Source organism: Quercus lobata, chromosome 12 (assembly GCF_001633185.2).
Source record: "Quercus lobata isolate SW786 chromosome 12, ValleyOak3.0 Primary Assembly, whole genome shotgun sequence".
Classification (NCBI taxonomy): Eukaryota; Viridiplantae; Streptophyta; class Magnoliopsida; order Fagales; family Fagaceae; genus Quercus; species Quercus lobata.
The window spans coordinates 23,300,914-23,316,408 of record NC_044915.1 but is presented as its reverse complement, the minus strand read 5'-3'; the positions used below and the strand labels follow the sequence as shown (position 1 = coordinate 23,316,408).

Here is a 15,495-nt window from a genome sequence, read left to right as displayed (position 1 = left end):
AAGTCACGAGTGTGTAGGAGATAGGTACTGAAAACAACTGGACCACGCCATTAGTCTCTTACCTAAGGGACGGTATGCTACCAGACGGGAAGGACGCCGCTAGAAAATTGAAGGTCTAAGCATCGCTCTTTGTTCTAATAAAAGAAGTCATATACAAAAGAGGTTTCTCTCGCTCGTACCTAAGGTGTTTAGGACCCGAGGAGGTAGACCATGTCATGAGAGAGGTCCACGATGGGATCTGCGGGAACCACTGGGGGCATGATCGTTGGTAAACAAGCTAATTCGGGTGGGATACTATTGGCCTACTATGCAGAAGGATGCGCAGACTTATGTCAAAGCTTGCAACAAATGCCAGAGATTCGGTAACGTCATCAAACAACTGCCGGAGGAACTCACTCCTATGATGGCCCCGTGGCCGTTCGCCCAATGGGGATTAGATATCATGGGCCCCTTCCCAACAGCAGTCAAGCAGCTAAAGTTCCTAGTAGTTGGCATCGACTACTTCACCAAATGGGTGGAAGGAGAAGCCCTAGCCACTATCACAGAGAAGACCATCCGAAACTTTGTCTGGAAGAACATCATTTGTAGGAATGGGATACCCAGGGTGCTTGTCTCTGACAACGGAAAGCAGTTGGATAACAATGCATTCAGGGATTTCTGCTCGGAGCTGGGGATCAAAAACCACTACTCGTCACCTGCTCATCCATAAGCCAATGGACACGTTGAAGTTACGAACCGATCCTTGCTCAAAATCATCAAGACTTGGCTGTAGGGGGCATAGGGCATATGGCTGGAGGAGCTGCCAAGTGTTTTATCGGCGTAACGGACAATAATAAGGACACTTACAGGGGAGACGCCATTTCGACTAGCATACGGGAGCGAGACAGTCATCCCAGCAGAGGTAGGGCTCGTAAGTTACCGGGTGGACAACTATGACAAAAACAAGAATGATGAGGCCTTTCGCTTGCAACTAGACCTTGTGGATGAAGTACGGGCAGTAGCAGAGCAAATGCTGGTGCGATACCAGAACCTCATGGCGAAGAACTATAACTCCAAAGTTAGGCACAATGACTTCCAGGTCGGAGACCTAGTTTTGAAGAAGGTAATGGGTGCCGCAAGAGATCTTGCCCAAGGAAAGCTCGATCCCAATTGGGAGGGACCCTACAGAATTACATCATGGCTAAGGAAAGGAACCTACCATCTGGAGATGTTAGACGGGCAACAGCTGCAACATCCATGGAACGCTGAGTATCTACGAAAGTACTACCAGTAAAAATGATGATGTAGAAAGTAACATTTGACAGATTCTCATTTTGTTTAAATTTTGCTAGTTTTAATTATTACAACATTCTCCGGTTTTCTAGTTTTACTACCTAGACAATTTATTTTTGCTACAATACTTAAGTAATTTTTAAGCTTCTTTTTCCTTTAAAGAACTACTTTTGGTTTAATAATAAGAGGAATATTTAGATATGACTAATGTGTTTTCTACGAAACTTTATTAAGTCCATAAAGTGGACGGTTCATCCAAGAAGGATGGAAATTTTATCAAGTCCATAAAGTGGACAGTCTATCCAAGAAGGACGAAAATTTTATTAAGTCCATAAAGTGGACGATTCATCCAAGAAGGATGGAAACTTTATCAAGTCCATAAAGTGGATGGTTCATCCAAGAAGGATGGAAACTTATTAAATCCATAAAATGGACGGTTCATCCAAGTCCATAAAATGGACGGTTTTCATCCAAGAAGGATGGAAATTTTGTCAAGTCCATAAAGTGGACGGTCTATCCAAGAAGGACGGAAACTTTATTAAGTCCATAAAGTGGACGATTCATCCAAGAATGATGGAAACTTTATCAAGTCCATAAAGTGGACGGTTCATCCAAGAAGGATGGAAACTTATTAAATCCATAAAATGGACGGTTCATCCAAGAAGGATGGAAACTTAACAGTCTACAAAGTGGACGGTTCATCCAGAAGGATGGAAATTTTACCAAGTGTGTAAAGTGGACGACCCATCTTATGTGGATGGAAACTTTATCGAGTCCATAAAGTGGACGGTTCATCCAAGAAGGATGGAAACTTATTAAGTCCATAAAATGGAAGGATCATCAAAGAAGGATGGAAACTTTACAGTCCACAAAGTGGACGATTCATCCCAGAATGATGGAAATTTTACCAAGTCCATAAAGTGGACGGTCCACCTTATGAGGATGGAAATTTCACAAAGCCTTTAAAGTGGACGGCATCATTAGAACGAAAGTATCACTTTCTTTTGCAAAATAAGAGTGGACGGTTCTATCTAAAAGTCCATGAAGTCGTGGCTTGTCCACAATATGAACGACCTTAAAAGCCTAAAGCAGATGGGTCCGACAAAATAGAGCCGTCATCCACAAAAGGACTACAAAGGCTTAAATAAACCCCGGCAACATAGACGGATCAAACAAGACGGACCCATTGCAGAAAATTACGAATGAGCAAGTAAGCAAAATAATAGACAAATAAAAATATATGAAAGCCCTTAAAGGGAAATGTATACATATGACAGATAAAATAATTAACATTGTTCTCCAAAGATCCTTACACAAAAAAAAAAAAAAAGCTACTGCTGAACAGGGGAATTCTGCTCATTCTCCTCTTGCATGTTAGGGTGGCGGGTGTTATCCTCAACATGAGCTGTCTCTCCATCACCATGAACATCATCGGCAAATAACTCATCCGTACTCTTAGAGAGGACGGGCTGAATGGAAGTCAGGGTTGGAGCATCAATGTCAACATTGGATAAGTCCAAGTCTGGGTGAGAAGTTTTGACTTGACGGAGGCAATCGTCGAAGCCTTCAGCGAATGAACCTCCCAGCTCTGCTAGAAGGGCATCAGAATCACGATACTCACGTATCGCTTCCTCTTTTGCCTGACGGAGCCGATCCTTGGCCTCGGTAATTTCCTTCTCCATATCTGCCAGGGCTTTCTTCAACAGCTCTATCTGCTTTTCCAGTTCATCCCTAGCTTCCTTTGACAGAGCCAGTTTTTTCTCCTGGACCACCTTTAAGGACTTCAATTCATTAAGCTCGTCCTCCGTCAGAGTTGCCTTCGCCTGTAGACGGTCCAAAGTTGTCTCATGGTTGAGGCAACAGCCCATCAGCCCTTTCATCATTAACATGGCCTGAAGACGGAAAAAGTTAGTGGCTAGATATGTTGACAGAAAGAAAAGTAGATGGTTGTGAAGTTACCTGAGCAATGCAGAAGAAACCCGTCTCCCCCATGGCGTCAGTTGCGTGGTTGCTCAAGTCCTCATAATCATCAACTGTTATGATAGACAAAAGTTGCTTCAACGCATACTTCGAGTCCTCACGGAGGAGGATAGGTGGTTTTTCAGCAAAAGGGACAGAACCTGTCATAAGTCCTTTTCCCTTGCACGGGTTTTGTAACCGTCTTCTTTCCCTCAGCTTTTAACCCCAAGACGGGTTCAGGAACAACTTTGGGCTTCTTTGGGGGTTGACGGTTAGTCTTCTCTAGTTGTTTCCTCTTGGAGGACGGGTTGGCTGAATCTGACCCCTTCAAGGTCTGCCTCCCCTGTTGTTTTTGCATAGCAGCTTGCTGCTTGATATAAGCCCTACTCTTAGCAGCATCCATTTCTGCAAATAGAGGACGGATGTTGAAAACTGAATAAGCATAACAAAAACTCAAAGTGATGAACTTACGTGCTCGAACTTGGGCTTCGTATCAAAGGGCGGCTCTGGTCGGCTCTGGTTCGTCACAATACCAATGCAGTGTGTTTAGATTGACCAATTTAGCCCATGTCCTCTCTTCAAGCTTGGTTTTGTTAAAAATCTTCTCCAAAAAGCTGAATTGTTCAAGTGAGACTGCAGGATGGTCCTGAGCTGCATAGAAAGATGGACAGTTATGTGTTGAAGAATAGTTGAAACATAAAAACATATTTGCTGACGGATGCATACCCGATGGTGGCATTATGCCCCATGTTTTGTCAACGGGCATAAATTCGGTGTCACCAGGGTGACACATCCATTCATCACCCTCAAAAAAGAAATAACGACTCTTCCAATCCCTGTTGGAGTCAGGATTCTCACAAATGAGCCTTAGTAACGGGCCCCTAGGCGTGAAGTTGTACATGCCCTTAGACTGAGTAATCTCGGCAGGAAGGTAATAGTGAAAAAACTCTTCCACCGTCAACCTCCGTGCCCCATCCGACCTAGCACCATATAGGACCTCCACACTAAGGAAGACCCTCCAAGCATTTGGGGAGATTTGGTTGACGGACAATATAGATATTGGAGGAGATAACGGTGGAGGGTACTTAAGGGAAACCTGAGCCCTGCCTTCAGCATTTGCTCATAAATCCCTATGTCTTCAAGACCCTCGTAGTAACACTTCTCTGATTTGTAGGGTAGACGCATGAGTATATTGTTGAGTATTTGATACTTATCCCTAAGTGTTTTGAAGTGTGTTTCTTTGATTTTGGAAATAAAATCATTGACCGTCCATAAGGGAAGAAGGATGAACTCCTTAAGCCCATCAGGTCCTATGACGGATTGGATTGGAGGATTAACATCCATCAGACCGTCACTAGAGTCACCGTTTAATTTCTCCATCCTTAAATCCTCATCCATTGAAGAGGAAGCTGACGGACTCCTTTCCTCACTGGGACTGTCAGGGTCTTTGTGACCTGACGGGTACACTTCATCGTAGCCCGCTCCATCGCGGATAAACGACTGATTACTTGACGCACTAGACATGACCTACACGTGATGGTAAATCCTAATAGTACTATAATGGTTGGCGGACGTGCAAGTGTCTAAGAAAAGTAAAAATGCATAAAAACTTGAAATAAAAGGAAGAGGATGCTTACCAGGACGGATTCAAACGATGAAGAGGTAATGGTGACGGAAGCAACAGCTGAATGGTACAGGCGTCTGACAAGGATGACGGGTGCACTTTGATCTTGAATTTCAGTAGAAGGTAAAGTAATGAGCAGAAGAAGTCTCAGTTTATATAGGGAGAACGACGTGGAAGACGAAGGGGCGCTTCGATCCAAGTGAGCAACCATTCAGTAAATGCCACGCGTCCATCATTAATGATCCTAGGCCAGCCTGTCTAGGCTATTGGGCATTCGTCAAAAGTTCAAATTAAACCGTCACCTCGTGGGCCCGTCCACTTAGAGAGCACAGACTCACGGGGTGAGGGGGCAACTGAAGAGGAAGAATATTGGAGATGATGGATTAGATTGTATGGACGGCCTGCTAAGCAAATGGGGCAATAATGGATGGATCCTACATGGACGGACCAAAAGGCCACGTGGCACTTAGTTGTTCATTATGTGGGCCCCAAGAAATTCTAAATGGAAACGACTTGCGTCTCACGGTAAACTCTAGTCTATAGAATCCCATTGCGAATAGAATTCTAATATAAAGAAGATTCCGGAAGATACGCTTATTAATGAGGATCTTCCCTATATGGAAAAGACTTGCTACGCAAGCATAATAGTTCAACTCTACACCACTATAAAAACCCAAAGACCCTCAGAAAATAGGTACGCATAATTTACCCGCTTTAGTACTCTAGAGTTGTGAGAAATTCTAACTTGACCTTCGGAGGGTATTTGGCTGGCACCACACTGGTGCTCTCTGTGAGGTCTTCTCTTTTTGTGTTGCGCAGGTGTTGTTTCAAGCACGCGAGGACCGTATAGCTTACTGTTGATTTTTCGGCATCATCAGTAGTTAGTGTTTAGATTGTCCTGAAACTTCATTGCATGCTTTGTGGGAATGTGGAGCTCTTCCTCAAATCTGGGATCATGATTTTGGTTGGGTGAAATTGGGATTTCCTCACCTTCACTCTTTCTCGGACCTAGTATCTGTGGTGGACTCGCAACAGGATTTTTTTTCTAGGGGGGTTAGTAGTGGTGGAGTTAGGAATTTGTCATGGGGTGATTAAAAAATAAAATGATTAATTTTATTTATTTTTATATATACAACTTCCATATTATATACAATAATCCAAAATAAATACAATTTAATATACAATATAGCTATATCGTATAATAGTCTAAAAAATTTATTAATAGTTTTAAAATTAGTAAGACAACAACCATCAAATGCATAATAACTTATTATATTTATTTGTAATATTAATTAAATAAATATATATGATAAAGAAGAATAATTTTTTTTTTTGGATACAAAATAGAAATTTTACTCTAACTTTTTTTTTTTTGGTGAAAGAATTCTACTCTAACTTAGTGTAAGTGTATATGTGTGTGGATAAAGAAGAATAATAACAAACCTAGGAGTAGGACTAGGAGTATGTGAAACTAAGAAAAAAAAACTAATATAAATTTTTGCTTTTGAAGAGTATGACTTTTTAACCATACATGTGGTCACTCTCTTGGAATTGGAGCAAATAGAGATAAAAGCTAAGAAAAGTACTTGATCAAACAAAGATAAAAGCTAAGAAAACATAGGATGGAGAAAGAGAGATAGAGAAAATGAGGAAATAATCACAGATATAAATATAGATATGATGGTTGGAACGATAGTGTAATTTTTGGCTGATGAGGAAGAAAAGTGCAAGGAAAAACAGCTTCATTTTGCTGTCAATGGAAAAGTACACCAAAGTCCCAGATAGGAGGTTTATTTATTTATTTATTTTTTAACAAATGAGCAAAAATTTGAAACATTTTTTTATTATAAAATTAAATATTTTAAGAATAGTGCTGTTGACACAACATTTACACAAAAATTTCACAACAAAATATAGGTGACAAGTTGTTAAAGGTAGGTAAAAAAAAGTGATATATTAGCAAAAAAAGAAAGGTAAAAAAGTGATGTCAGTTGTGGGTCAAAGTAAAAACTAGTCACAACTTGTCACTTAACCTTTATTATGAAATTAATTATTGTCAAAATATTGTGAAAGTAGTATTAAAATGATTATACTCAAGTTTATTTTAGCTGAATTTAAACAAAATTTAAGGTGAAGGTGAGTTCAGATATTTATTTTAGGGGAGTCAAAACAATTTTTATTTATTTTTTTAAAATTTTATATATATAAAAAAAAATTGCCAGGCCAAGGGGTTCATTTGATTTGAACCCCCTGGGTAGCACGTAACGCCGCCCCTGTGGACTCGAAATCAAGCAAGCTGGCATTATATGTGACGATGGCGTGGACAATATGGAGTCGTCGTAATAAAGCCAAATGTAATGAACGATGCTTGCCGCTTGGCAAAGTGCTGGACTTTGCTCATTCTTACTTGCTTGAGTTCTAGAGTTCGTTACGTGGTCAAGATCGTCAGCCTAACCCAGTGAAAGTGAAGTGGAAACCTCCGGCTGCTTCCATAGTTAAGGTAAACTTCGATAGTGCTATGTTTGCGGAGTCTAACGATGCAGGGATTGGAGTGGTTATTCACTTATTTGTAATGATAAAGGGGAGGTTATGGCCGCCCTATTAGAGAAGATTGCCCATTTGTCATTGGTGGATATCTTGGAGATGTTGGCAACAAGGTGTGCAACTCAGTTCATAGTGGAGCTTGGCTTCCCACACGCCGTTTTTGAAGGCGATTCCAAAGGTATTATCAAGGTGCTTGCTGATGGATATTCTGCCTTCTCAAGTTTTGGTCATCTAGTAAAAGACTTTAGGTCTATTTTGGGTTTGTGTCATTCCCATTCCTTCTCTCATGTTAGGAGGCAGGGACAATTCTGTATCTCATGCTTTAGCACAGAAAGTTAGGCTTTCTTTCCCTTTATTGATTTGGATGGAGAATGTTCCATCAGATGTTTTTCAATTTGTGTTAAAAGATTTTCCAGTTTAATAAAAGCATACTTATGATTATGGTTTTCACTAAAAAAAAAAAAAGCTCTTGAAGTTGTTGATGGTCATTTTAGTGACAAATTTTATGCTTCCGCAAGATGGCTAAGCCCAATCACTTAACAGGTCCAATATCTTATTTATTTTATTTCATTTTATTGCATGACCTAAGCCCATACAAATAGTTGAGAAAATTGTGGAAAAGTGGTTTGGAGGGTTGTTGACACCCCATTTTGCAACTCGCATTTAACCTCACATGGAGGGTAAAATAGTAATTTCACCTTGAAAATATGCATCTAGATTTTGGCCATTAGATTCTTAATCTCATTTTACCAAAATGAACTTAATGTTGTAACGATCAAATCGACTAGTCATAAACCCTAATCGGACCATCAGATTGAAAGTTATCATCAAATCAAGTTTTAATGGCCGAGATGCACTATTACAAATTGAGTCCGACTATATGTGATTATGAACAATTGATTCCAATTGGTTATAATTATAATCAATTTGAGATTAATGATGTGTCATAATTTGATTGGCTAAGACTATATTTTATGGTAAGGTTGCATACACTTAATTAATTAGATAGTCAAACAATAATTATTCAATGAGTAATTTGTGCATTATCTTTTAATTAAAGTAAATTTGAAACTAATTAAGTCTGAAATGAGAGTGATTGGAGCCTATTAATGTTAATTGGAAACTAATTTGGGAACTATTAATGTTAATTGTGCTAAAATTATTTTCTAACAAATGACATTTACTCACTATTTCGTTGATATCTCTTAGAATATTTTGAATTTATGAATGAGGTTAATTTTCCCAGAAACTAGACATCCAGGGTTTCAATTTGAGCACAAGAACGAGACAATTTCAATCAGAATTAAGGAAGATATGATTTTTTTGAATTTGGTTTTACAGGTTGTTACAGTAGTTACGAGAAAACCGAATTTTGCTTGCTCCTCATTCCCAACAATCTCTGAATTTAATGTATCTGATTTCTCCAAAGGCTAAAATAAAGTCTAAGTTCATGATTCTTTGTCAACTCTCATTAAATGACCTTCCATTCATATTTTCTCCATCACTACTATATAAACCCCTCATCTCTACCATTCCAAAGCACACAAAAACCCCATCTCTTCTCCTCTCTTGAGTTCTAGTGAAGTATAGTAGTCTTGTCATATTTTGGTTTTCTTGAGACTTATGGTATTGAGTGAGATTCACTCTCCTTCTCCTAACTTTTCTTTTCCTCCACCCTTAGGATCTCCACCAAGAGTCTCCACCTCCACCGTATGGATCTTGCATGAATGTATAATCCCTTTTCCTAACTTGTTTTTTATATTGCCATGATGAGAATTTAAGATTAAAGCATGATAGTAATTATTTAAATTTCCTTGAATATGTTTGAATGTTCTTAAATGTTCTTATGTGTTTTTCACATATTCTTGGTTGTTCATCATATGTTCATGTATAACGTTAGTCTTGATCTTAAATCTACATCAAAAATATGAAAAAGATGTTTGTTTCATACTTCTTTCAAATCCTTGAATCTAGGATATCACCATTCATACACATTCACTAGAATTTATTTTCTAATCCAAATGCAATGATTAATAAAGGGAATTAGGGTTTATCACATGCACACACATTAAATTCAACATGCAAATTGATTGATAACATATTGGACGATATGATATGAATGTTGGCCATCATAGTCTAAGAAGACCAGTTTCATCGGGTAAGGTGGGTGCTTAACACCTTCCCACCTTATAACATAGCCTTCAAGCTTAGATCAAGGGTTGATAGACCAATGTTTATCTATGTAATTTTCGATTTCTAGATTGTAACTAGGAAACTAAGTCATGTACTTTATCTTAGATTGTATCTAGGACCAAAGTCATGTAATTTCCTATGATCAATATAAATTCAATTTCAAATTAATAAAATGTGGAATTTTTCAATTTTGGTTTTTTTATTTATTCCAATAATTAAATAAGTGGCAACTTCATTGTAAAACCCTTAATCTAAAGGGGAAAATATAATTAGTTGAACCTCCATTTTGAGAGGCAATAACATTACTCCACCCATTCACTTGGGTTTGACCCAACATCCAAAAAATGGGCTGGGGGTGCGGTCTCTTACAAAGGTTTGGGTGGGTTTCTATTGAAATTTTTATAAGCTCAATCCATACATGTCACCAAGTGGGCTAAGGATGCTGGAAGCACCTAGGGCCCATAAGGAGGTCTAGTGCTCGAAATTTCCATCCCAAAAGAGGCTTTAAACCATTTCCTAAGCATAAAGCAAAATAAACTAGTCATGGAAAATAGCACTTGAGGGGTTCAAAGCCTTTCTCCTGACCAAAAAAGGGGTCACAAACATCTTCCAAAACTCAGTATAAATACTCACCATCAACCTACAAGTAAGGGGACATGTTTTTTATTTTTATTATTATTTTTTTTTGTTTCTTAGATCTGAAACTTTGACACAAAAACTCAGCCAACTAACAAGCATTTTTATGATTACGAAGCTTGGGGGTGGAAGTGTTGGCACGGGGAACCTTCTATCTTTTCCTCACAACCTCTTTCAATTTCCTATTCTCGCTGTTTGTGGATTGAAGTTTCGGATCTATGTATTTTCCTTACAATTTTTTTTTTTTGGTATTTTAGCTCATCTTGATTTCTCTTTTCACAAAACATCACCAGCCTTTGTTTGCTATATATTGTGAATTTTGGGCTTGACTCTCCATTAACAAACAAATCCAATAAATCAGTGAGAGTTTTGGGCTTATTCTACAATATTGGCCTTTGTCGCAAAACTTTCCCCCACGGAAGTTAATGAGTTTTATATGAAAAGAAAACAAAATAGAGAAATGCTATGTTCATAACATTTTCACAACAAATCTTAAGTGGTAGGTTGTTACTCGCTATTACTAGTAGGCAAAAAAGTAATTTCAATAATTGATTCAAATTAGAACCAATAACAATCTACTACATAAGATTTGTCTTGAAAATATTATGAATGTAGCACTTTACAATAAAATATTAAAAGAAAAATTAACATTTAGTATTTTAAACAAGTGTTGGTACTATTTAAAAATTATAAAAATAAAGGGAGGGCCAATTAAGTAAAATTCATTCACAATAAAAAATTATCCTTAATAAGATGAAGCAGAGGAGAATTTTTTGAGAACCTACGGGCCAATAGTTTATACAATAGGCTATTGAACTCTCAATGTATATATATTCAACTCGTTGGTCTTCCTGGAATTTCCAACTCCTGACTATTAAATTATTTAAAAAAAAAAAAAAAAAATCCTCTGCACAGTACCCTTATCATGGGTTGCAAACACTACAAGCCCATTTGCAGGACTTCCCATGAAACCCAAATGGGTGAAGTAAAGGCCATTTTGTGCCCCTGCAAGACGTAACTCCACATTTCCCTTTGTATTTTCAAGCAGCTGCGTCTACATGGTGAAAAAAATAATCATAGGCTCGGGCCCAAATGACAGCTTCCTGAAATATAAGTTTGGGCTTCAGAATTTTGCATTCTTTTCACATTGGTTTTCATAGCAAATGGCCTTGATATGGTCGGCCGAACCCACGCAATCATGATTATATTTACATATCAATATAATTTCGGGCTTGACCAATTATGTACCTGACATTCTTACCCTATCCTTTTTAATTTTGAGTTTTTGGACCTCTTGTCAATTTTTAGTCCCAATTTCGTGAAGTCTATTTTCTGGGCTTGTTCTGTTTTGGGCTGAAAAAAATTATGCCCCAGCATCAGTGGATTATATCCATTTTGCAGAGAGTCACGGGATAGAAGAGTTTAAGATCATTGAAAATCATCCTGAGGTCAAGCATTTACCAATACATAAACTATTAACAAAAGTGGAAACAGGTATTAGGCTGAGTATGAAATCAATTTCTTATCAGCCTGACTTTTCTGGCTATTTAAAACATCTATATCGTTTGGATCTTAGTCACTCTTCAATCCAGCGGTTACCAGATTCTATAAGTACTTTGTATCAGTTAAAACACTTGTCTTGTTTGGATGTAGATTCGTCATTGAGTTGCCTAACAACATGGGGAGACTAATCAACTTAAGTATCCTTGATGTAAGAGGAACAAAGTTGAAAGAGATGCCTGTGCAAATGGGTAAATTGAGAAATCTCATAATATTAAGAGCTTTTGTTGTGGGCAAACTAGTGGCAACTCCAGGAATTTTGTCCAGGGTGTTTTTATTCCACTTTGAAAAAATTTGGGGTCATTTCGGTCTATTTCGGGTGTTTCAGGACGTTTCGGTAAATACCGGCCGAAATTCAAGATTTGGCCGGCATGAAGTTTGTGCTTAAAAAAAAAATGTTCTTAAAACCAAAACAAATTTGCATTCTATACACCGAAAAACGTCAAAAGGAAAAAAAGTGAAAAAAAAAGAAATGAATAAAGGTACCTATACAATAAACTATAAGTTCATTTGAAATATTAATAAAATTATTAATTATTGTTGTTTAGTTTTTTTTTTTGAGGGGAAAATTATTGTTGTTTAGTTGTTTCATTAATTTGTTTGTCTTTTATAAACTATAATTTGTTATATTGTTGTTTCATTAATTATAAAATTATTAATTGTTGTTTAGCCTAACATAATTTAATTTGTTTGTCTTTTATAATTTATTGGTTAATTATACTGCTTTAATTATTGTTGTTTAGCACAACAATAAGCTATACTGCTTTAATTTGTTTGTCATTAATTATATTGTTTTAATTTGTTATATTGTTAAAAGCACTAAAAGAGCCACTGATGTGCACATTATTTACACATCCCATGGCCATGTGTAGCACAATAATTAAATTACTAAAACTGTGTAATGTGCACTTGTGCAGCCCGGCCCCCTCCCATGTGCCCATCCACCCCCACCCCACTCAACACACAAGCACGTCTCATGATGCCCCTACCAATTAGAAAATTTCCCAAATAACACATTACACTAAAAGACAATTAATATTTCACCAACACCAACACCAACACCAACACACTGCACACACCAACACCAACAGATGATAAAGCCAAATTCAATTTTCAAAAAGTTAAAAACAGACAAAATTTAATAAAGCTAAAGACTAAAGTTCGGCCAATCAAAAGAGAGAGATAGTTACTGAGTTGGTCATATTAAAGAATAAAGAGAGAGAGAGTGAGAGTCATTTGACTTTTCAGTTCAAATAGAGAGAGAGTGAGAGACTGAGAGAGTTAGAGAGAAAAAGAGAGAGATTGAGAGAAGTTAGCTTAGAAAAAAAATGAAATACCTTGAGGGAGGGTCGGAGGGAGCACCGGAGTAGTGGCAGCAGCCAAGCAGCGAGTAGGGAGGCGGGAGGCCTGAACTGGACTGGGCATGAGCGGACGAGCCAGTAGGCAAGCGATCTGGCACTAGCGATCTCCGTCCTCCAATCTGATGAGCGACGACGAGCAGCATTGGCTACTTGGCTTGGATGAGCCTCAACAAACGGCGTTGCTCAATGCTCTGTGACCTCTGTCTGTCTTTAGGTTAGGGTTAGCTTAGTGATTTTTTTATTTTTTTATTTTTTTATAAAGCCTTTAGTGAGAATCTGTGGGTTAGTCTTTTTTTTTTTTTGAGGTGTTGCGTTGCTTTGTTTTTATTGTTTTTGTGAGAATCTGTTTTTTTTTTTTTTTTTTTTTTAGATTTTAGTTCAAAAAATTTTTTTTTTGGGCTTTTTTTTTTGAAAGTAGAACAAATAATTAAAAAAAAAAAAAAAAATTTAAGGGTGTTCCTAATACAAAGCAAATATAATTTTTTTTTATTATATATAAATTATTATTATTATTATTATTTTTTTTTCAGGTCAGGGTATTCCTGGGAACACCCTAAGCTGTACGTGGCGTCGCCACTGGGCAAACATAGTGGGTCTAACATTAGAGAGTTGGGAGAGCTTCATAATCTCTCTGAACTGTCTATTTTAAACTTGCGAAACGTTCAATGTGCTAGAGATGCTGAGAAGGTTGACCTAAACGATAAGCGGAAACTGTCTGAGTTGGTCTTACATTGGGGTGATGACACCAACAACACAGAAAATGAAATAAATGTGATTGAGCAAATGTGTCCTCCTACAAACTTGAAAGCTCTAACCATCAAATATTATGGGGGTAAAAGATTTCCTGTTTGGTTAGGAGATTGTTCATTCTCTGATATGGTATCCATACATCTTAGTAATTGTAAATATTATTGCTGCTTGCCTCCACTTAGGCAGCTACTTGCCCTCAAGGAACTCTCAATTGTAGGTTTTCGTAAAGTGTCATAAATGGATCGTGAGTTCTATGGGACTAATTCTCTTGCAATTAAACCATTCAAATCTCGAGGGAGGTGAAGGATCGAATCAGTGGTTTACAAGTCAAATTCGTCCAAATCCCAAGGGAGGAGAATGAATGTGCCGATCGAGCAAAAGCCGCTCAGCAGAATACATGCTGATCCCTGATTAGGTACTATCCTTCATTCAAACCTCTTCACTCATAAATGAAGTCACGAGTGTGCAGGAGATAGGTACTGAAAACAACTGGACCGTGCCATTAGTCTCCTACCTAAGGGATGGCATGCTACCAGACGGGAAGGACGCTACTAGAAAATTGAAGGTCCAAGCATCGCGCTTTGTTCTAATAAAAGAAGTCCTATACAAAAGAGGGTTTTCCCACCTGTACCTAAGGTGTTTGGGACCCGAGGAGGTAGACTACGTCATGAGAGAGGTCCATAAGGGGATCTGTGGGAACCACTCAGGAGCACGATCGTTGGTGAACAAGCTGATTCGGGCGAGATACTACTGGCCTACTATGTAGAAGAACACGCAGACTTATGTCAAAGCTTGCGACAAATGCCAGAGATTTGGTAACGTCATTAGACAACCGCCGGAAGAACTCACCCCTATGACAACCCCGTGGCCGTTCGCTCAATGGGGATTAGATATCATGGGCCCCTTCCCAACAGCAGTTAGGCAGCTAAAGTTCCTTGTAGTTGGCATCGACTACTTCACCAAATGGGTGGAAGCAGAAGCTCTAGCCACTATCACAGAGAAGAACATCCGAAGTTTTGTTTGGAAGAACATCATTTGTAGGTATGGGATACCCAGGGTGCTTGTCTCCGACAACGGAAAGCAGTTCAACAACAATGCATTCAGGGATTTCTGCTCGGAGCTAGGGATTAAGAACCACTACTCGTCACCTGCTCATGCATAAGCTAATGGACAGGTTGAAGTTACGGACCGATCCTTGCTAAAAATCATCAAGACTCGGCTTGAGGGGGCAAAGGACATATGGCCAAAGGAACTACCAAGTGTTTTATGGGCATACTGGACAACAATAAGGACACCTATAGGGGAGACGCCATTTCGATTAGCATACGGGAGCAAGGCAGTCATCCCAGCAGAGGTAAGGCTCATAAGCTACCAGGTGGACAACTATGACGGAAATAAGAACGATGAAGCCCTTCGCCTGCAACTAGACTTGGTGGACGAAGTACGGGCAATAGCAGAGCAAAGGTTGGCACGATACCAGAACCTTATGGCAAGGAACTACAACTCCAAAGTCCGGCACAGAGACTCCTAGGTCGGAGACCTAGTTCTGAGGAAGGTAATGGGAGCAACCAAAGATCCTACCCAAGGAAAGCTTAG

General features: G+C 38.6%; 1 protein-coding gene across 1 annotated transcript; it reads left to right on the top strand.

Annotated features, from left to right (window-relative positions):
* Positions 1-7,444: 7,444 nt before the first annotated feature.
* Positions 7,445-15,061, top strand: LOC115970413. The gene is made up of 3 exons (XM_031090050.1): positions 7,445-7,647; positions 13,824-14,028; positions 14,666-15,061. Exons 1-3 carry the CDS (start codon positions 7,445-7,447, stop codon positions 15,059-15,061), a joined length of 804 nt encoding a protein of 267 aa, XP_030945910.1.
* Positions 15,062-15,495: the final 434 nt, after the last annotated feature.